The 23,182-nt window shown below is 52.1% G+C and overlaps 1 protein-coding gene across 1 annotated transcript; it reads left to right on the top strand.

The window, feature by feature from the left end:
* Positions 1 to 3,111: 3,111 nt before the first annotated feature.
* On the top strand, positions 3,112 to 21,582 carry LOC123346144 (C-type lectin domain family 2 member D-like). The gene is made up of 5 exons (XM_044983378.1): positions 3,112 to 3,426; positions 8,231 to 8,449; positions 19,478 to 19,653; positions 20,455 to 20,564; positions 20,977 to 21,582. The coding sequence occupies exons 2-5, from the start codon at positions 8,371 to 8,373 to the stop codon at positions 21,125 to 21,127; spliced, it is 516 nt and encodes a 171-aa protein (XP_044839313.1). The 5' UTR covers positions 3,112 to 3,426; positions 8,231 to 8,370; the 3' UTR covers positions 21,128 to 21,582.
* The last annotated feature ends 1,600 nt before the right edge of the window (positions 21,583 to 23,182 follow it).

Genomic DNA, 23,182 nt, shown 5'->3' with positions numbered 1-23,182 from the left:
AGAAAAGTTTTTGGTGTTTTGAAATGTTTGTAAATAAATTTAGGCAAGAAATTAGTTTGCAATTGTTTGGCCATGAATATTTTGTTGCATTAGTTGAAGATTGTATATTGTGCTATGTAATTGTAATTGTATTAGGCTAAGGGCATATAAGTGGTGATGTTTTTTTTTTAGTGTTAAAAATTAGAAGCTAATAGTAAGAAATTTTAAGCTGTGATTAGCTTTGAATTTTAGGAGTAAGCTAGGAAGCAATTGTATTAATGTAAATGATTTACCTGATGAAGTAATTTTTTTGTTTTGCCTGCTAGCTATATAGGGTTTTGGTATATTTTAAGTAATGATTAATTGCCCAGAGGGGTAGTTTTGTTTTTGTTTTTTAGATATTAAAGAAAATTGGTGTTAGCTGTATAGCATTTAATGTACCATGTAATTATTTATGAATTGCATGGTTATGGATAAGCCTTATAAATTGAGGAAGCATTATTTGGTTTTTAGTTTTGTTTTGCTTAATTGGTTATTGTTAATTTTTTTTTATGTGTTTAGGAATAGAGGGGAGAATTTCCCTATGTTGCCTTGGTGGAAAATTACAGCTGCGTGATTACGAGAACAGAGGGATGAGATAATGTTGTTATGAGAAAGTAGGGAACTGCCAGAGCGAGGCAAAGGCCAGGTGGCCTAATTGGATCAGATACGGTGCATGGGAAATGGGAAGACAGTAAGCCAGGTGGATTCCGGCGAAGTGGGTCCGGCCTTGGCTGATTTTGGCGCAGAGTGCCATAAATACTATGGCCTTCTGCTTGCTGCCCCATGTTGCTGCAGTGGAAGCCCTTATTGGAAACCTGCTTTGTGGGTGTTTGCACATTGGCAGGACCCCTCCTGGCCCCTTGGGCCACTTGCATTACCTGGAGGGGGGATGTGATAGGTGAGACCAGGGTACTGCGGAAGATATTGTTACGGTTTAGTTAGACAGCTGGTGTTTTTATTTGCCCTTTGTTTTGGCTTGTGTGTATGTAGTATTGATATTGTGAGTTGGGATTGTTTTGCTGTGCCTTCCTTTTTTTTTATTATGAGAATAGGGGGGAAGTGTCGGATTGTTTTGCATAAGAGTGTGAGAAACTGACATGCAAGTTTCAAGGATGAAGCTAGTTCTTATCTGCTGGGAGACAATAACAGGATAATAAATTAAAGGGTTGGCCAGGATGTTAAATAGCCAATGAAGTTACAGCTGTGCCTGTCTGCACCTTATTAACCAATTAGCAATTGCTTGATTGCCTGCATTAATTGTATAAATGAAATATGCTGGAGAGAAATAAATGACTTAGCTGCCAATCATACTGACTGAAGAGCTTTGTTCATGCCCGCTTGAGAGGCACCGAGACGCAACAGGTTGGATGGGGCATGGGAGTCCCGGGGGTCTGTCTGGGGGCAAGGGTGTGGATAAGGGTCGGGGCAGTCAGGGGACAGGTAGGGTTCTAGGGGGGCAGTCAGGGGACAAGGAGCAGAGGGTTCTGAGGGGGGGGGAAGTCAGTGGGCGGGAGTGGATGGGGGCGGGACTAGGGCAGGGGCGGGGTTCCCTGGGTGCACACCCTAATGAAATGGGCTGCTCATGCCTATGGTGTTTACATAGTTACTTAAGAACTCTGTGTTTCTGCACCATCCTCTCAGGTCAGGAACTTGCTTTCCTGGTTAGCTGACACCTTGTGTGTTGTTGTTCTGCCAAAGCCTACTCTGGTTCATACTCTTAGTTATGCCTACGGTTCCAGCAAGACCTACAGTGTGACTAAAACAGTGTGTAGGGACCGGTGCTAGGGGTCGCTTTCCTGAGTTAGCATTGATAGAGCAATAGTAAGATTCAACCTACCAATCTGTGCTTCTCCAAACTATTAGTAATTTGGGGGATAAAATTACCTCATGATCATCACCTTAAAACAGCCCTTTCATTGCATCCAAAAGCACCGCAGAACTCCTTCCAATGGATTATTGACTTGATCCTCAGGACATGGGTCTATCACAGGAGTGGGTGGGTGAAGTTCTGTGGCCTGCAATGGTCCCTTCTAGCTTTAAAGTCTGAGCTTTGCTTAACAAATTTCTGTTACTTCCTTTGCAGGAACGTTCCTGGGGCCTATGGACAGACTCTCACTGAGCACTGACTGATCAGATAAGTATTATCCAGTCGCTCACCTCAGCTCAAACTCTATTCCCAGTCTTGGTTCTCTGTAGGTACCATGGATTCTTTAGAGGATCTTTCTGCTCTCTCCCCTCAGGTTCTGCTCAGAGACCAGCTCATCATTTGTCCCAGGAAATGACAGTCAGTTTCACTACTGGGGAGGATTAGACGGCCCATCGTCTGCTGGGATATCTGATAGCTTAGGAAGGGGTCAGGAATCACAGAAACAGACGGGAATCAGGTGAGTGGCTTCCCTTCGGAATGACCCCAGGGATTCAGGCCTGGCTGCTCTGGTGAAGGTTACAAACCAGTTCACTTTGTAGCTCCCCTGTTCTCCTGAGTTTGTAGATTTCCCAGAGCTGGGAGGGAGCAAGGCCTAGATCTTCAACGGTATTTAGGCGTTTAACCCAAAATCTGGAGGGCTGTTTCAGTTTGATCCCAGCAGTGAGTCTGCCTAGTAGATGGAGAGGAGGCCCCCAGCTGGAAGGAGGTTCTCTGGCTGTGGGCTCCTCTCTCCATGAGTAGCTGTGAGCACGATGTGAAGATACAGCTGGTCGTAGGGTTCAGGTGTTCTCAGCCTAGGAGGGTTGTGAACGGCTGTCAAACAGCTGCATTGGTACCTCCCTACTTGAGAGCGGGGTCCCAGCTAGACAGCAGGTCTCAAGGGTTGGGGTCCCTGGTATGGAAAAAGGTTATAAACCTGTCATGGTGATAACCCTGCATCTGTCCAAGTAATGAGAGAGCAGGAGCGAGTCTGTTTGTGAGTGGGATTGATCAGGGCCACATTATCGACTCAGACTAGACCCCTGGCTCCTGGAGTCATGTGATTACCTCAGACTGGTTTTTTTTTTCATCTCAAAGGGGTGTTAACCCCAAAACCTCCTGTTGGGGAGCCCCTCCCATCAAGACCACTCCAGTAAAGGACTCTGCATGTGGCAGGAGGGGACGAGTGCACCATCTCCTTGCCCTCTTCATTCCATTGCATCATGAGAAGAAAGTGGTGCACAGACCCTGGAGTGGGAATTATGGACCTTTGTCAACCCTGCAACCAAAGGGAGACGCTGGGACGAGGACTGTGGCCCAGGAAGGGTGAAGGGCTTGTGTTGTTTTGTTTGGATTCTCACTTATCCCAGAAGAGGGAGGACACTTGTTGGCATGGTGACTGTGGAGAGCTACACGGAATTTATTACCCAACTGCTGAGGGGAAACTGAGGCATGGCCAGAGTTAAACTGAGGAACAGGCTCACCGGATGCCAGGCCAGGTAAGGGCCTCTTCCAGAACCCATTTACTGAGAACTTGTGGCTGTGTGGATTATTTTGATGCACAGTTTTATGGTGCTTTGCAAGGTGGTGGCATCAAACTGTGTTCAGGTTATTGTACCCACTGTCCCCGTGGGATCTGTGTGCTAGCTAAGTGGTGTGACTAGCACCTGTCTGTGCTGCCCATCCTCCACAGTATCTGAGCATCCTCTGTGGGAATCAGTGTTTTCCTTTGTCTCTGTTTCCCTCCCCAGAAGGAGAACTGCCTGTCTCACTTTACTGTTCTGTACTGACACTCTTCATTGTGGTGTCTATGCACCTCCCATGTAAAATCAATAGTTAGACCCTTAGTGGTCTTCATGGAGTCTCCTGCACTCTTCCCTTTTGAGGTAAAACTCTGCGTGGGGTATGTTTTGGCTTTTTTTGAACTGGTTGGTTGGCTCGTTTCAGAGTTTTTTGTTCTGTTATTGGGGGTGGTGTCAGTGTTGAGTGTCGTCATTGTTACGGGGCTTCCCCTCTGCTTGTTGGGGAATCTGTGGCTGGGCACTGCTGCACCTGGACCTTCCTCAGTCTCTGCTTGTGAATTGACACCTTTAGTTTCTTTGGCTTTAGTTGAAATGTAGCAGCCTGGTACAGGGACACTCTGTGCTCCTTGTGCTGAGTTTGCTGATGAACGTAAGAATGGCCAAACTGGGTCAGACCAATGGTCCACACAGCCCTGGATCCTGTCTTCAGAGTGTGGCTGTTGCTAGATGCTTTAGAGGGAATGAACAGAACAGGGCAATTATTGAATGACCTGTCCAGTCCCAGCATCTGGCAGTCAGAGGCTTAGGGACACCCAGCATGGGGCTGTGCCCCGACCATCTTGGCTGATGGCCATTGATGGACCCATCCTCCATGAATGTATCTAACTCTTTTTTGAACCCAGTTATAGTGTTGGCCTTCACAGTCTCCCCTGGCAATGAGTTCCACAGGTTGACTATGCGTTGTGTGAAGTAGTTCCTTAGATTTGTTTTTAACCTGCTGCATGGAACGTCATTGCGTGACCTCTGGTTCTAGTATTATGCAAAGGGGTAAATAATAGGTTTTCTCTAACATTCAGGATTTTATAGACCCCTGTCATAGCCCCCCCTGAGTTGTCTCTTCTTTTTTTTTCCCCCCCAAGCTGAACAATCCCAGTCTTTTTAATCTCTCCTCATATGGAAGCTGTTCCACACCCCAGTCATTTTTGTCACCCTTCTCTGCACCATTTCCAGTTCTAAAATATCACTTTTGAGATGGAGCTGCCAGAATTGCATGCAGTACGGAAGGTGTGGGGGAGCCCTGGATTTATATAGTGGCATTGTGATAAGACAGAAAATATCTCTCCCGTTCCAAACAGGCTGTTAGCTGGTTTGACGGCCGCTGCTCAGTGTAGTTAGTTCTTTGAAATCATCCACTCAGTGACTCCAAGATCTTTCCTGAGCGGTAACAGCTCATTTACCCCCCCCCCCCCAACATTAGCTCTGTGTAGCTGGGATTGTTTTCCAACCTGCCTCCTTTTCCCCAGCCTGCACAGACAGCGGGCGGGGGGCGGGAAGGCGGGTTCTGCACCCTGCAGTGCGGGCCCTGGCTTGTCCCCCGGGTCAGGTTCTCCCTGGTAGGGAGCGACGGTGGCACCGTCCTTCCTGGTGCAGGGACTCCGCTATGAGCGCCAATTGGCTCCGCTCTGACTTGGAGCCAATCAGAAAGGGGGTGGGAGGGTCCGGCCTCGCTTTGGGGTGGGTCACTTCCTGGGGGCTGCGCGCGCAGGCGGTTGTTGTCCTGTGCTGGGCTCCAGGTCTGCCAGGCCTCGGGCCGCCAGCTCGTGTCTCAGGTGAGGGCTGGGCCGGGCCGCGCGTGTGTCTGAGCCGGGTCTGGGATGGGCTGAGTCAGCTCCAGGGACGCGGCTACTCCCAGCCCCCTCCCCCCCCCAAACCTTTGGCTTCGGCGGCTGGCGGGTTGGCAGCGCAGCCGGCCGGAGATAGCGGGGCTGGGGCTGCGGCATCTGTAGCAGGTGCCGGTTTCCCTCGGGAGGGGGGCGGGAGCAGGGCCCCACCGGAGGCTGGAGGGGGGTTGCGGCTATTCTCCCCCCCCCCCCCCCGGTCCATCATGGCAGCAGTTCAGAGGGGAAGGAAAGCGGACACGGGCTCTGCGCGGGGCACCGGGACCTCCGGAGCGATGGCGGCATTTGGGGCAGGAGGGGAACTGCCCCGAGCTCCCCGTGGAGGAACACGGGCCCGGCCCAGTGACCCCTGCGGCGGCCGCGGGGAGCTCAGCCCGGGACTGGGGGGAGGAGCAGGTGAGCGCGGGGCAGGACATGCAGCTGTAGCCCTGGGTGTGTGTAACCGGGAGCCCAAACACCCGTGCCCCACCCCACCCCCCCCCATCCGGTCCCAGAGCTCTCAGTGCGGGGAGGGGGAGTCTGCCCCTCCCCCAACCCATGCAGAGCTCCCCCCGCACCTCGCCCCCAGGGCTATCAGTGCATGGGGGTGGGCTGATGTCTCTCCAAGCCCTACGCTGGGGTAGTCAATAGGCGAACCACGGACCAATCCGGACCACCAGACACTTTTGAATGGACTGTGAAATCGTTTTATTTACTTATTATCATTGGGGTTTTTTTGGTATTATTTTATCTGGTGTCTGGATCTTTACTGGACCTTGACAAAAAATAACAGAACACCCCTGCCCTATGCAGAGCCCCCCCACCCCACTTCCAGAGTTGTCAGTGCAAGGGGGGAGTGAAACCCCCCAGCCCCATGCAAATCTCCACCCCTCAGAGCTGTCAGTATTTGGGTGGGAGGGATGAAGGCAGATTGACTTAAATTAACCAGATTTTAAATTTCCACTGTTAATCATGATTTAAAGCAGCAAGCAGGTACCTCCACTTAAACAGACAGTTTTCATCTAATTTGCCGTTTTTACTTTTTAGTTACTTTTCTTAAAGGGAGGCTGATTCTCATAAACTGATAACCATTAAAACCTGTAGATCTACATCTAAATAAAGCTTTTACAGTAAATTTGATATTTTTTCTTAACCAGGAGGATACACTATATCTAGACACATTAATTGCTTAAATAATATAGCTACACGTACAAATATTCAGATTTTCAACTTTTACATTTTGTGAATTTTTTTGTTTTTGGTCAAGCTTTATTTGGATGGAACTCAGACATGTTTTGCATTTAAAACTGATTACTTAAAGTCATGTATCCTGGCCATGAGCAGGGATCATAGCTGCTATGATGATATAAATAAATAAAAAGGTAATAAATACCTGTAGTTAGTGAATTGAACTGATTGTTTTTAGTCACCATGGGTGGGATCAGCAAAAGTATTTAGATGCCTAAATCCCAGTTTCGACTCTGCTTCAATCCACAAAACTTCTGACAAACCTGATAGGCCCCTAAACTCACTTGGCACCTAAGTTTATGAGACTAAAAGTTCTCTAGGTGTCTGTTCTAGCCTTTGAGGATACACACTGCTGCCTCATGTGACTCATCTGGACTAGAAGTTATAATGTGGCATCTCCTCTTTCTCTGGCTTTTGTAGTCAATAGCCTCCCTGTGGTCTGGATTTAGGTGCCTATCGCTGAGAGAGGGGCAGAGATTAGGACACACCCCACTGGTCAGCATCTCCCATTGGTTGGCTTAAGTGGCTCCCCAGCTAACATGTTGGCTCCCCATTCATTTGATAGGAGCCTGTGCGCCTAAATCAGCTTTGTGGATCACAAGATGTTTCCTGGATTTTCTATCCACCTACAAGCTAGGAGCTGTGGTGCAATGCCCGAGTCCTTTGTGGCTCCCACTCCATGTTCGTTAAGACTTTCGAGCAGTGGTTCTCAACCTATGTACCATTGTGGGCCGCATCCAATACTACCTGTATGGCCCTGAGGATGTCACATGAGCTGCAGCCGTGTGCTGATTGGCCTGCAGGTTGAGAACCACGGCTCTAAAGCTCACCTTCTCACACCTAGTTTTCATCCATAGATTGGAAGAGCAAAACAAGCTTTGCTGCTTTTTCAACTCCCGATCGGTTTCTTAACTTTGAATAAGCTGAAATGAAGAGAATGGTCTCTCTGTACCTGCACAAGAGGCTACTGCTGTCCAAAGCTGCTTTAACAAACTGTCACCGGTGCATAGCCAATGATTGGCACCACTTCAGTGGCTTGACTTTCTTCAAGACTTCATCAGCAAATATGTTCTGCTGGAATATTATTCCCTTAATTTAAGTTATTTTAATGGATTATAGTAAATTTAGGCCATAACATACTGTTATTTCAAGTTTAATTTTAAATTGGTTTCTTTTAAAACCGTATTTATTTAAATAAAAAAATCAACATTTAAACCACTGATTTTTATCCAACCAGGGGTGTGGGGAAGCCTGTGTCCCTTAGAGTCCTTCCAAGGTGCTGTGTCTGTCCCCCTCCCAAAGCTGCATCTCAAACTCACCCCCCTCCAACTTCCCAGAGTTGCCAGTGCAGGGGGAAGCGCTACGGACAGCTCCGCATTGTGTGCCCCTGCACTTCAGACAAACGGCATGAGCACATCCCTGCCTGCACCCCACACCCAGTGTCCGTGTGTCCCTCTCCTGCCCAAATCCCAATTGAGGAGAGAGAGGAAATGGGGAATCTTCAACGAGGGGCCTGATGACACAGGAAGGGGTTGGTTACTGCACTGTTCTGGGCTTTTGTTACTCTGGGCTTTTGTTCTGATGAATGGAGGATGGGACACCACAATCAAACCCACTGACCCTTATGCTGTCCTGACTGACATTTCACATTCTAGGTCACTTGGGAGAGGAGCCAAAGCCAGGGACACTGCACTGACTGGAACTGACTCTGCCATGGCTACATAGAGCCATCTCTTTCAGCTGACTCCGAGTTGATCAGAGTCCAGCACCCACCGCTGCCTCCCTGAGAGGAGAGATGGGGGAGGAAGAGGAAGCAGATCCCCCTGGACAGCCTGTTAACAATGCCAAAGTCTTGAAGAGCAGAGGAAAACCAGGTAACTGGAGCTTCCCTGCCTAGGAACAGGCTGGAGGGAGGAGATGCCTTTCAGGGGTGGGTGTAGCTGTCTTTCCCCCCTCTCTCCTGCCCCCCCCTTGCCCCATGCAGCAGGGGCTGTATTGCTCCAATGGACTCAGCTTGTGCTGCACGAGCTCTCTTGTATGGCAGTTGCGCATATTGTTTTTAGGACTGCACATGTTCTATCCCATTGAAAATATTTGGCTCATGTCTCCCTGGATCACTCCTGTCACTGCTCTTTCCTTTTGGTTGTTTGTCCTTCCAGTGTGTGAGCTGAGGTGTTTGCACTCATAACACATGCAGAGCCCGGTCTCCGTGCATGGCCAGGAGTGAGTGTAGCTGCCTGTGGCCACAGCACATTCATTTGTGTTTTGCCAGTGAATGTATCATGCCCTCAGATGTGGCTCTGGGCACTAGGGAAGAGGATTTGCTAAGATTGAACTCCAGCAGGGGTTCCCTGATTTACTCTCCCTGGGATGCAGGTGCTCTTCCAATGTTCCTGCCAACCTTTTGCTTATTAATTATGGCAACTCTGGATCTTTCATGTTAACCATATAAATGCTCAATCCCTTTGTTTCCTAAATTCTTTTTATCAATTTCCTGTGGCAGTGAGTTCTGCAGTCTAATTATACTAATTATATGGAAAAAATAGTTCCTTTCCCAACCCTTTAATCTAATTGAATATCCCTATCACATGGTCTGCACAGGTTTCCACTCTCATGCCTGGGCCCTCCGTCGGCTTTCTTCAGTGCTTCACCTAGCTGCAGGGCCCAGGTCACCCACTCCCAGCCGGCCGCAGTAGCCACCTATTCGAAAGTCCCCAGGGATGCATCTGGGTCATCTGTGGGGCCCATCTTGCAGAGCCCCACCCCGGCATCCTGGACCCGTCCCCCAGTGCCAGACTCACCACCTTTTGGAAGATCTGTTGGGTCACTGACTGTTCCCTGATAACCTCCTGGAGTATCTGCTGTGGGTCTGCCTGCCATATCAGGGCCTGTCGTTCTGTCTGTTGGGACTGTTGAATTTCCTGCATCGTGGTCACCAGCCACTTTAGGGTCTCCTCCATGCTGGCAGCCACTATTAACGATGGCTAGGAGGATCCTGGACGAGCCCGCAGTGTCACAGGGTCTACACAAGTTTCCACTCTCTCATGCCTGGGCCCGGTGTTGGCTGGTTAAAATAGAGTCCCCACATCACCTTCGGTGCTTCACCCTTGTGTCTTTATTTACAGTGCAACAGTGTTATCTCCCCTTCTCCCCCAACAGCTATCCCCAGTCAGACCCTCCCAGGGTCTCCTGGCCCGTAAGGCTCCTTTCCTTTGGTGAGGTGACAGAGATGTAACCCTCCCAGGCTAGCCTCCTGCCTGAGCTTTCCTCAGGGCTTTTAGAGCCCTCCTCAGCCCAGCTGTCGCTACTTAGCTCAACTCATAGCAGTGAGCCAGCCCTTGTCCGGGCCTGCAGCTGGGCTCTCTGCTGACTTCCTGGGCCCCCCACACCTGGCTTCCCTGCCAGACATTAGCCAGCATTTTAGCAGAGCATTCAAGGGGTTTACCCCTTCCCTGCCACAATCCCCTTGTGACGTTACTGACATAACCTGCGACCATATAGATCATTGTTGCAACCACTGTTATATATTTGCAGCAAATATTATACAAAGGTTATTGTGTAAGGTGTCTATGGAAAGGTTATGATTTGCTGGTTATGATTATGCTATCTGTGTGTGTGAATTTTTGTAGTTGAAGTTATAAATATTGGCTACGTACTTGTATATCAAGGTGTCTTGATTCTAAGAAGCCTCAGGGTTTGGCTACACTTGCAGGTGTACAGCGCTGGGAGTTAAAGCTGTCTTCGTACAGCTGTGTAGGGAAAGCGCTGCAGTGTGGCCACACTGACAGCTACTAGTGCTGCAGTGTGGTCACATTTGCAGTGGTGTTGGGAGTGGTGCATTATGGGCAGCTATCCCACAGAGCACCTCTTCCCATTCTGGTGCCATGGGTTGTGGGAAGGGGCAGAGGGTGTGGGTCATTCTGCTTCCTGTTCCAACGCCCCGTGGTGCATCGCTTCACATCCCAACAATCCCTGTTTTTCTGTCCACGTTTGGCGGCATCTTGCATCTTTCAACGGTTTCTCTGCAGCGCGATTTCTGTGGGAAACGGAGCCCGAACTGCTGAGGAATATGCTGATGCGTCTCGCCAGCACATCACGTTTGGCAGTTGAGCTATTCCTTAAGATCCAAAGTGATGAGGAGTCCGACGATGATAGCGAGTCGCGTGACGCATACGACACGAAATTGCTTGTGGCATTCACAGATATACTCAGCACTGTGAAACGCCACTTTTGGGCTCGGGAAACAAGCACTGAGTGGTGGGATCACATCGTCATGGAAGTCTGGGATGACGAGCAGTGGCTGCAGAACTTCCAGATGAGAAAAGCCACTTTCATGGGACTGTGTGAGGAGCTCGCCCCCACCCTGCTGCGCAAGGACATGAGATTGAGAGCTGCCCTGACGGTGGAAAAGCGGGTGGCTATTGCAATCTGGAAGCTGGCAACTCCAGACAGCTACCGGTCGGTCGGGAACCAGTTTAGAGTGGGAAAGTCGACCATTGGAATCGTGTTGATGCAAGTTTGCAGGGCCATTAATCGCATCCTGCTAAGAAGAACCGTGACTCTGGGAAATGTGCAGGACATTGTGGATGGCTTTGCACAAATGGGTTTGCCTAACTGTGGAGGGGCGATAGATGGGATGCATATTCCTATTCTGGCACCACCCCACCTAGCATCCGAGTACGTTCATCGGAAGGGGTATTTCTCCATGGTTCTCCAGGCGCTTGTGGATCACCGTGGGCATTTCAGTGACATTAACACCGGCTGGCCCGGAAAGGTGCATGATGCACGCATCTTTCGAAACACTGGCCTGTTCAGGAAGCTGCAGGCCGGGACTTTTTCCCCAGACCAGAAGATCACAGCAGGGGACGTCGAAATGCCCATTGTGATCCTTGGAGTTCCCGCTTACCCATTACTGCCTTGGCTCATGAAACCGTACACAGGGAGCCTTGACAGCAGCAAGGACCGGTTCAACTACAGGCTGAGTCGGTGCCGAATGACTGTGGAGTGTGCTTTTGGCCGTTTAAAGGGCAGCTGGCGATCTCTGTATGGGAAGCTGGACTTGGGGGAAAGCGGCATCCCCGCGGTTATATCCGCGTGCTGTACCCTCCATCATAATTGTGAAGGGAAGGGTGAAAGATTCAGTCAGGTATGGACCTCTGAGGTTCAATGCCTGGAGGCTGAATTTGCACAGCCAGAGAGCAGGGCTACTGGCTGAAACTTTTGAAGAGATTACTGAGGCCAATTACTGCGACGTGATAGACCACATCAATGCACTGTTCCGCATCTAGGCATGCATGCATGCAGGCCTAACCCTCCTTCCTCTCCCGAAAAATTTCCATCCTGAAAATAAAAGCCGCTTACCGGGAACCCACTCCTCTGTTTGTCCTCCACCAAGTACTGGCTGCTGCGACTGGCTACCTTCCTCCTGGCTTGAGAAGAGCTCCTGGCTGCATGCCTCCAGGGACTCCGGGGTGTCTCCCCCCACCCCAGTACTCTCACTCTCGCTTTCCTCCTCCTCCTCCCCCTGCTCTGAAGTGTCCATCGTGGTCCTCGGAGTAGAGGTGGGGTCACCCCCAAGTATTGCGTCCAGCTTCCTGTAAAAACGGCAGATCGTGGGGGCAGTGCCGGAGCAGCGGTTTCCCTTGCGGGCTTTGCAGTAGGCACTCCGCAGCTCCTTGACTTTAACCCTGCACTGCAGCGTGTCCCAGTCATGGCCCCTTTCCAGCACGGCCCTTGATATCTGCCCATAGGTATCGTAATTCCTATGGCTGGAGTGCAGCTGAGACTGCACAGCTTCCTCCCCACAAACACTGAGGTCCAGCAACTCGCCATTGCTGCATGCTGGGGCTCGTTTGCCGCGTGGAGCCATGGTCACCTGGAAAGATTAACTGATTGCATTCCACACCTGGCTGAGCAAACAGGAAGGGGATTTTTAAAATTCCCGAGGCATTTAAAGGGCGGGTCACCTGAGGCCAGGGCAGTAGAGTTCGAACTGATGAGCAGAGTGGCTGAACAGGCATTCTGGGATACCTCCAAATACCTTTGGAGGCCAATAACAGTGCTTTTGGTGGCCACACTGGTGGAGCAGCGCTGCATGAGCAGCGCTATAGTCTTTATTCCTCTCGTCGAGGTGGAGTACAGCCAGCGCTGTAGCCAGGGAGATACAGCGCTGTATGTGCCTTGCAAGTGTGGACGGTGAGTGAATTGCAGCGCTGTAAAGCCACCACCAGTGCTGCAACTCTCCAGTGTAGCCAAGGCCTCAATAAAACATTTGGTCAGCTAACTCTTGAGAAGGGACTATTCTCAGTAAGTGCCCAATCAAGAAACACTTAAGAGACAGTGAACCTTGGGCGACGCCAATCCACATCTGAGCTTTCCTGAAAAGGTTCAAACTAGCATGTAAACCAGGGGTAGGCAACCTATAGCACGTGTGCCAAAGGCGGCACGTGAGCTGATTTTCAGTGGCACTCAAACTGCCCGGGTCCTGGCCACCGGTCTTGGGGGGGCTCTGCATTTTTTATTTAATTTTAAATGAAGCTTCTTAAACATTTTAAAAACCTTATACTTTTCATGCAACAATAGTTTAGTTATATATTATAGACTTATAGAAAGAGACCTTCTAAAAACATTAAAATGTATTTCTGGCACGGGAAACCTTAAATTAGAGTGAATAAATGAAGACTCAGCACACCACTTCTGAAAGGTTGCCAACCCCTGATGTAAACAATGGCTTCAGCCTGCAAACAGAGTCATGCATGGACATGTGACTTGCCCATGTGACTCCAGACTCCCATCTTGCTGCTGGAATTTTCCACAGTAAGAACAGAGAGATGTCCTCCTAGGGCAGAGAGTATTAAAAGCCTTGGAAACTCCTCCATCTTGTCTTCCCTCCTGCTTCATACCCCTGGAGGGACTTTGTACAAACTGAAGCTCTGAACAAAGGGCTGAATGACCCATCCCAGCGGGGGATGTTCTCCAGAGACTTGATTTGAACCTGCAGTTTATTCCATCACTGCTACAAGCCTGAACCAAGAACGTTGCCATTACTGTATGTAATTGATTCCATTTAACCAATTCTAGCTCTCATCTATATTTTCTTTTATGAATAAACCTTTAGATTTTAGATGCTAAAGGCAGGGCTGGCTCCAGGCACCAGCTGACCAAGCACGTGCTTGGGGCGGCACCTTGGGGCGGGGCGGCGCAGGGGTTTGTGTTTTTGGTTCCTCAAGGCAACGCTGGGGGGGATTTTTTTTGTTTCTGTGCCTGGGCTCTGGGGGGGGTGGGGCTTCGGGCGGGGCGGTGCTTAGGTGGCATGGGGTGCCTGGGGGGCGGGGGCTTGGTGCGTCACTCGGAGGGGGGCGGGGGCTTGGTGCGGGGCGCTGGGGGGGCGGGGCTTAGTGTGAGGTGCTGGGGGGCGGGGGCTTGGTGCGTCGCTCGGAGGGGGGCGGGGGTTGGTGCGGGGCACTGGGGGGCGGGGGCTTGGCGCGGCATACTGCTCTAAGGGGGCGGGGCTTCGGGCGGTGTGACACTCGGCGGGGCGGGGCTGGCGGGTTGGGGCGGGGCTCTTCTGTTTTGCTTTGCGCGGCAAAAAAAAGTTAGAGCCTCCGTCAGTGATGCTGGTTACCCGTGTTAGGCCTGAATAAAGATATAGCAGATAAAACAGGTATGCCAACCTTCTGATCGGGGGGAAAAAAAAAAAAGATGTCAGGGACTCTAACCCTGACAGCGAAGTTCGTTGTCTGACCACAGAGAATCAGGCAACACCAGCAAGGTCCGATCAGAAGCTCTTTATTGACAAGTGCACGCGTCAATAGAGAGCAGCTCGGCTCCAGAGAGAACCAGCCCCCCTTTACAGCTTAGTATTCGCCTATATAGACAGTTTTATTACGTCATACATCACTCACTTGAGCAACCCACCCCCCTTGGTCTAACAACTGGAAACTAGACACTTTTAATATACACGCATGCCTAGACTTTATGTCTACAACTTTAGATTATTATTAATATCTTAACAAGCACCAAAAGTTAGGAATGCAGGGGAGTTTTAAACAAGCCTATAAGTCAACCAGGGAGTTAGAATCTGAACTGTGGGAAATTAGGGTCCTTATCAGTTCTTCAGACACTATTCCTAACACAACACAGCTGGTACTATGCCAGGAATGCAACCCCAGGCTTATCTCACTTTCTTTTCAGGGCTTTGTGAGACAATGCTGCTTCTCAGTATTTCCCACTCTGGGATTACCCAGAAACCTCTGTTAGCCTGACTTCAGTCACGTTGGCATAACTGTTTTGTCTGCTATATCTTTATTCAGGCCTAACACCCGGAGGGTATAAAAAGGCCGGTGCAGGGAAGCGTCGTGTGCTGCGCTGCATTGGGGCATCCTGGGCTGCCGGAGCCTCTGCTCCTATCCCGCTCCCGGGACATTTCGCTTTGGGGGTTGCTGACCTGCTCCGCTGGGCGGGGCTGCAGCACCGGGACCCTCTCCCCGAGCCGGGTAGCTCCCGGCGGGGCAGCCCGTCCCCTCGCTGCTCCCTCTGCCCGCCAGCCGGGTTCGCTCCCAGCCCGCTCCCCGGGGGGCTCCGGCTCCGGGGGACACGAGCCTGGGCGAGCTGCGAGCCGGGCTCCGGCTGCCCAGCGGAGCGATCGGGGGCTGCGGGTCTGCGCCAGCAGGTGAGGAGGGGCTGGTGTTGTGCAGGGACCGGGGACGGGGGCGAGCAGGGAGCTGGGTGGGTGCATCGCTCACACTGGGGAACTGGGGTCTATTGGGGAGGGGGCTGTGCGCTGATCCGGTGGGGAGGGGGGGGTCTGTTGGGGTGGGGGCAAAACAAGCGGTTAAAACTGCAGGAGCTGAAGTTTCCTCCTGAGACAAGAACTCCGCTGCCCGGGGAACAAATCACGGGAGCAGATGGTTTTGGGGTGGGGGAAAATATTTCTCTGTACTGAGAAAAGCGTCCCCGTTGTTCCCTTGCTACCCAGGGCAGACTCTGTTTCTTTGCCTTTGAACTGATGGGCAAAAGCGTCCTAATGCCCCCTCTGAACTGCGACCCAACAGCCAGGGGTGGCTCCAGGCACCAGCGCTTGGGGCGTCAAGTGTGTGTGGGGGAGCTCTGCCAGTCGCTGCGAAGGCGGCAGGCCGGTTGCTTCGGCGGCTTGCCTGGGGAGGGTCCGCTGGTCCTGCGGCTTTGGCGGACCTCCCGCAGGTACAGCTGTGGGAGGTTGGCAGCCTGTTTGCTGTGCTTGGGGCGGCAAAATGCCTAGAGCTGCCCCTGCCAGCAACCCTCTATCTGTGGGCAGCAGGGACTGGATCTCCCCCAGGGGCTCTCAGGGCACCGATCCCGGCTCACAGCTGCTGCCTGGCGCACACAGCGGTGGCCGTGGGGCTGGGCAGGGGACAGGGCCAGCTCTAGGCACCAGCAAAACAAGCAGGTGCTTTGAGCGGCACATTCCTAGGGGTGGCATTCCAATGCTGGCCATGCTGCCCCTAGAAATGTGCCCCCTCTGCCCCAGCTCGCCTCTGCTTGCTCCCCTGAGCGCGCCACCACCGCTCCGCTTCCTTTGCGCGTGGCAAGCCTGGCAGAGAGGGGTGAGAAGCCGAGTGGCGGCACGTTCAGGGGAGCAGGTGGAGCGGAGGTGAGCTTGCAGGGGGGGCGCAGGGTTGCAGGGGGGCCGCAGGAAGCAATGGGGCAGGGGAAATGCGGCACGCCCGGGGGAGGAGGCGGGACCGGGGATTTGGGGAAGGGGTTGGGAAGGGGAGGAGTTAGGGAGGGCACAAAAAAGGGGGCAGCCAAAAATTTTTTTGCTTGGGATGGCAAAAATCCTGGAGCCGGCCCTGATAGGGGCCTTTTGGGCTGGGTGTGTCAGACCCCCTGTCACAGCCCTGGCCCATCTCTGCCTGGTTCCTTCTCCCCCCTTCTGCTGTGTGTGGCCAGTGTGAGACCCCAGTGTGCAGGGACAGGCGCACTCGGCAGTGTGGGCCCAGCCAGCGCTCAGCAGGGGGCACAGCGGGGGTGGGGATGGGGAGGCAGCTTGAGCTCCTGCCACCAGAACATGCGGGTCCTTGTCTCTGTGCCCCTGATCTCACCAGGCCCCGTGACAGCCTGGCTGGGGGTGCCAGGGAGGGCACTGGGCTGAGGGGAAGGAGGGACTGTTCTGCCAGCCCCAGCCTGCCTGAGCCTCCGGGCTCCTCTCCCAGAGCGTCTGACGGGAGGAGCCATCGACAGAACGGGGCATGTTCTAGGGCAGCTCCAGCCCTGGTGCTGTCAGTGAGACGTGTCCTCGTGGCCCGGCCTGACGGGTCTTTGTGTTTTTTTCAGAACCTCGTCGTAACTGCAGGGGATGCACAGTCGCCCTCACAGCCGTGTCCCTAGGTCTCATCATCATTGTTATTGTCCTGTCAGGTGAGTTCTCAGCCCTCCCTGCCCCCTCTCTGCACATCCCATTCCCCCTGGAGCCACCACAGTCACAGTCTCTCCTCCTGGCCTGTCTGGCTTTTGCCCCTGGGACAGAGGATTCCTGGGGGATGTTCCTCCACGACCCTCCTCCTGCTCCCCGCAGACCCCTGCACCTGGCCACTCTCTGTGTCGGACGATCTGACTGACATTAGCTCCCCCCAGCCCAGCTCTGAGCCCTTGGGGCCAAGTCACTGTTGCCGGGCCCCAGGCACAGTCACTGGTACCCCCGTGCAGAGTGGGGGTGATTGAGAGGAGAAGGTGCAGGGCAGCGATGAGCTGGGCCCTCTGCCTGCAGCGTGTTGCCCTGAGGTACCAGCCTGGCCTTCCTGCATCCCCGGGTCGTGCCCAGGGCCGGGCTGGCAGGTGCTGGCGTGTCACTGAAATGAGCTGTAGAACGCAGCACAGACACCTCCATTAACGCCGTGTGAAACCCACCAATTAGTGACCTCGGCAGTGCAGGGTCCCATAGGGCCATTGACTGCCCCACCTGCACAGACAGCGAGTGCTAGCGCAGAGGGCGGCTGTTCATGGTGAGCGTGAACCCAGCTGTATCCCCCAATAGTCTGGGGGAAGGGGGGGCTGAGACCATCTGGTATGTGATTTATCTGTTGCCCTGGGATCTGATCACTGGGCCCCAGGGGGGTTTAGCAGCTGGCAGAGGGGGTGAAGCCAGGTCTGTCTGCATTAGGAACCCTCTGTGCAATGTAATGACATTAGTGCAATTGGATTGGTGCAAACTGCTCACATAGATGCACTGCAGTGGTGCAGAAAGGGGCTTCCCCTGGTGCAATTGGCTGCAGTAAGTTACCAGAGCAGAACATGCTGCTCTGGCACATCTGTGCAAGGGGTTTGCAGTAATGTAACTTCCTCCCCATCCTTACACCAGTGCCAGCTGCTCTGCTACAAGTGGGCCGTGAGTCCCAGCTCTCTGCTGCTGCACTGGCCGGCTATTGGAATGGGCAGCATTGGCTCACACAGCATAAGGTGGGATCTGAGAGCTTGGGGTTCCCAACCTGCGGGTACAGGGAGCCCCCAGGATGCAGTGGGGTCATATAGTGGAGATGGCACCAGTCAGGGGCTCCTTGCTGTGCCCTGTCTCTCCTAGGCAATAGTGGAAGGGCCCACAGGCCTGGCAGCCTTTCTCCCAGGGGCCTGTATATTCCCATATCCAGCTCTGTACAGGATGTGAAGTTGTGCCCCTGCTGCAGTTGCTCCCTGAAACGAGTGACACAAATCACACACTGAGCAGGACTATAAAGCATCATATGTACTGATGGCCCAGCCCCAGGGGAAGGCTTAAACTAGCTACGGAATTATTGTGGTGCAAAATGAGGTACAAAAAAAGTGACATGCACAAAAATGGCTGGGAGATAACACAAAATTCCCCTGAGGCTGAGAGTGAGCAGGAGTGATTGGGGGCGGGAGGTGTGGGGGTGGGCAGACTAACTGACATGGTGTTTGGACTGGCTTAGCCACTCTTCCCCATATTGACCCTAATAACCCTGCCTCTGGTTATTCACCTACTGCACTGACCTTGCCAATAGCTGCTTGGTGTTAGTCATGAGTGGCCCCGCTGCTGCTGCTCTCCCTGGCACTGAAAGGGTGACATTGAGGTGAGAGCGGCTAGCTCCTGTATTGGGGGGCAGAAATGTCTGTAGGTGAGAAATGCATCAGGTTGCAATTGGCCAGTCAGTGTAACTGGCCATTTCCTGTGACTGGAGCTCAATTTCGTGTCCCTGACTGAAAGTTATTTCACTTCTCAGCTATTCACCTGGCTTTTGTTGCTCTGTTGAACCTGCGGGTGTTGCTCTTGTGCCTGGGATAAAAAGCTCTGAGCTGTGTTAGTTCCCCCAGGCTGGGAGTGTCCCTGGAATCCTTCCTGCCAGGCAGACTTATCACAACAAGCGTCTCCATCGCCCTGCGTCTGGCTGTGCTGGATGGTCCCGGGCAGCGGGTGTTCAGTCTGGTGAAGGGAAGGGAGTTTGTTCCCATCTTCATCTCAACCTGCCTCTCCTGGGGAGCCGAGCGCAGAGCAGGGAGAGGGGGGCAGTGGCCCAGGCTAGCAGGATTCCTCGGGGTAACAGACCTGGCAAATCATGTTGAATTTGACCACTTATCCAGTGTCACTCTTCTCCCTGCTGCTGGCCCGATAACTGTTCCCTTGTCTGCAGCTCCCTGCCCACCCTCTGCTCTAACACTCCCCTTGGGCCTGGTTCTCTGGTGCTTCGAAGCAGGAGCTGTTTGTCAGTTGCATCCCTGTTAAATGTGAACCTGAGACAGCAGCCCAGTGAGATGGGGGTCAAGTAACCCCCTTTGGGGGCTGGATTCCCAGCATCCTTCGCTCCCAGCCACTGCCAGGGGAGTGTCAGAAGCCTGGGGTGCCGGGGCTCATCTTTCCCCACAGACGGGCAGGTCTCCTCTTACAACATCTGTTATGTTCCCATTTTCAGTGTTGCTGTCTAGGCGTCCTCCAGCTGCCCTGGGCCCCTGGTGCCCGGACGGCTGGGTCGGGTACGGAGGGAAATGCTACTATTTCTCCGAGGCCGAAGGGAACTGGAACAACAGCCAGAGACACTGCTCCTCCCTTGGTGCCTCCCTGGCTGGGATCGACACCCTGCAGGACCTGGTGAGAGACTCTCATTGCAATGGCCTGGCTTTGACTCAGCAGTAGCTGCTGCTGTAGGACCTGGGCTCTGCCCCTGTGGGGCGAGGAGCAGCTCTGAGCCCTCTCGTGCTGGGAGGCCAGAGGGACTGGATTTCCAGCTGCTGAATGCCAGGCCTGGCTGGATCCGGGGCTCCTCTAGTGTCAGTGTGTGACCGTGGGGATCATCCCCTGCCAGCCTTCCCAACAGGAGACTGTCCCTCTCTAGGGCTGGGCTGGCTCAGGTGTCTCCTGGGCTGCATGGGACTGGAGACGGGGCTGAGATCCCAGCTCAGCTTGAAGAGCCAGTGCTCCAGGGCAGCCAGCTGAGGATGTGGGAGGCTCCTGTCAGCCGTGGTCCCTTCTGACTTGCTGGGGGGGTGGGGGGCTTCTCTCATCCCTGGCCCCTCCCAGCATCCCTTATTCAGATCAGTTGGGCTCCTTCTTTCCTCTTCCCCTGCATTGGTGAGGGGAGCTCAGCTGCTCTGTATGGAGAGGCTTGCACACAGAACGTGGCCTTGCCTCCCCCAGCCCCCCATGCAGCTTAGACCCAGCAGCACCCAAGAGCTGCCCCAGCCCAAGGCAGATTGGGGTGAGGGGGGCTGGGTTTGGGGTGGGAGGTTTAATACTGAATTACCCAGAGCTGGGTAAGAGGGAGGAGAAAATCCCCAGCCACCCCCTGGAAACACTCAGAGCCCTTCCGTGTACACCTGGGATTCCCTGCCCAGAGCCTGGGGGAGCAGCAGGGTCGGGCTCTGACACCGCCTCTCCCTCTGCTGTTTTTAGGCTTTCCTGCTGCGCTATAAAGGCAAATCTGACCACTGGATTGGCCTTCGGAGGGAGCAGGAGCTGGGCCAGCCCTGGAAATGGGTCAACGGCACCAAATTCAACCGCCTGTGAGTCTTTTTGATCCAGCTCTTCTGTGTGTTGTTACTGCAGCTCCTTATGCTGACACTCACCTGGAATCTCCCCCTGGGGCAGTTTGGGTGGGTTGGGCCTGCAGGGGCCCATCCAGACCCAGCTGTGTGTGGGGGGGGAGCAGGAACTGGGGTTAAAATATCCCCCCCCCCTCCCCGGCATAAATGCTCCATGGAGGCCAGTTGATCTTAGAACCTCTCCTGGCCCTGCTGCCCACTGCCCCCCCCCCCCCCGCTGGGGGCGGGGCCTGTGGCTGGTGCAGGAGGGGGAATCATGAGGGGCTGTGAGTGCAGCAGCTCCCTGCACTGTGCGAGTGTCTCCCCCTGTCTGCGACTGCCGGGAAACGCCCAACTCCTACCTGACACCAGCTCCCCGGCTTCTGTCTTGCAGGTTTGTGATAACAGCAGATGGTGACTGCGCGTATCTGAATGACGAGAATAGGGTCAGCAGCTTGCGATGCACCAGCGAGAGACACTGGATCTGCAGCAAACCCGATGCGTTTACAAAGGCAAAGGAGGCGGCAGTGGAAGGAGGCTCATAACAAGAGTATTATCAAAAATTAGCCCTGGAACTGGGGTTAAATTTCCTGTTCACTCGCTTCCTGGAGCCCAGTGGCTTGGAAGGGGCAGGGGAGTGAGTAGGTGTGACACAGACCAGGTATCAGCTCATGTCAAAGTCCCCATGTCTCAATGGGACACTGACAAATACTCAGCTGGGGTCAAGCTGGCTCACCTGTGTGTTAAAATAGGTATTAGAATTATAAGAATGTGCTTAGACTTTAGTAAATGCTTTTGAGCTGCTGGAGCATTAATCCCACTTCTGACAGTTGTATCCCACATTGTCAGTAGTGTAGCTTGGGGGGAGCAAGGGGAGTGGCTGTAACACAAAGGTCAGTAATAAAAAGGTTAAATAAGATTGGCCCCAAAACTGATCCCTGAGGCACTCTACTAGTAACCTCCTTCTAGCCTGACAGTTCACCTTTCAGTACGACCCGTTGTAGTCTCCCCTTTAACAGTTCCTTATCCACCTTTCAATTTTCATGTTAATCCCCATCTTTTCCAATTTAACTAAAAATTCTCCATGTGGAACCATGTCAAATGCCTTACTGAAATCGAGGTAAATTAGATCTACTGCATTTCCTTTGTCTAAATAATCTGTTACTGTCTCAAAGAAGGAGATCAGGTTGGTTTGGCACAATCTACCTTTTGTTAAACCATGTTGTATTTTGTCCCAATTACCATTGACCTCAATGTCCCTTAACTACTTTCTCCTTCCAAATTTTTTCCAAGACCTTACATACTACAGATGTCTAACAGTCCTATAGTTACTCGGATCACTTTTTTTCCTTTTCTTAAAAATAGGAACTATGTTAGCAATTCTCCAGTCATACGGTACAACCCCTGAGTTTACTGATTCATTAAAAATTCTTGCTAACGGGCTTGCAATTTCATGTGCTAGTTCCTTTAATATTCTTGAATGAAGATTATCTGGGCCCTCTAATTTTGTCCCATTAAACTGTTCGAGTTTGGCTTCTACCTCGGATGTGGTAATATCTACCTCCATATCCTCATTCCCATTTGTCATCCTACCATTGTCCCTAAGCTCCTCATTAGCCTTATTAAAGACTGAGGCAAAGTATTTATTTAGATATTTAGCCATGCCTAGATTATCCTTAACCTCCATTCCATCCTCAGTGTTTAGCGATCCCACTTCTTCTTTCTTTGTTTTCTTATTTATATGGCTATAGAACCTTTTACTATTGGTTTTAATTCCCTTTGCAAGGTCCAACTCTACATGACTTTTAGCCTCTCTCACTTCATCCCTACATGTTCTGACCTCAATAATGTAGCTTTCCTTGCTAATCCCACCCATCTTCCACTCCTTGTAGGCTTTCTGCTTTTTCTTAATCACCTCTCTGAGATGCTTGCTCATCCAGCTTGGTCTACAATTCCTGCCTATGATTTTTTCCCCCTTTCTTGGGATGCAGGCTTCTGATAATTTCTGCAGCTTTGACTTGAAGTAATTTCAGGCCGCCTCCACCTTTAGATCCCCAAGTTCTTCAGTCCAATCCACTTCCCTAACTAATTTCCTTAATTCTTTAAAGGTAGCCCTTTGGAAATCAGAAACCCTAGTCCCAGATCTATTTTTGTTTATCCTTCCATCTAGTTTGAACTGAATTAGCTCATGGTCACTCGAACCAATGTTATCCCCTACAACCATTTCTTCTGAGGTCCTCACTACTCACCAAAACCAAATCTAAAATGGCATCCCCCCTTGTTGGTTCTTCAACTACTTGGTGAAGAAATCCATCAGCTATCACATCCAGAAAAATCTGAGCCCTATTATTCTTACTAGCACTTGTCCTCCAGTCTATATCTGGGAAATTAAAGTCTCCCATAATCACACAATTCCCATTAGTGTTTACTTCATTAAAAATATCAAAGAGGTCTCTGTCTATATCCAAATCAGATCCCGGCGGTCTGTAGCACACCCCAAGCACTATCTCAGGGGAGGCTCTAGTAGCTTTCTTTCCCAGTGTGATTTTTTGCCCAGACAGACTCTGTATTATCCATTCCATCACTTATTTCTTTACAGT

Source organism: Mauremys mutica, chromosome 12 (assembly GCF_020497125.1).
Source record: "Mauremys mutica isolate MM-2020 ecotype Southern chromosome 12, ASM2049712v1, whole genome shotgun sequence".
NCBI classification, from domain to species: domain Eukaryota; kingdom Metazoa; phylum Chordata; order Testudines; family Geoemydidae; genus Mauremys; species Mauremys mutica.
The sequence above is the reverse complement of the archived record's forward strand: the minus strand, read 5'-3'. Positions and strand labels throughout refer to the sequence as shown.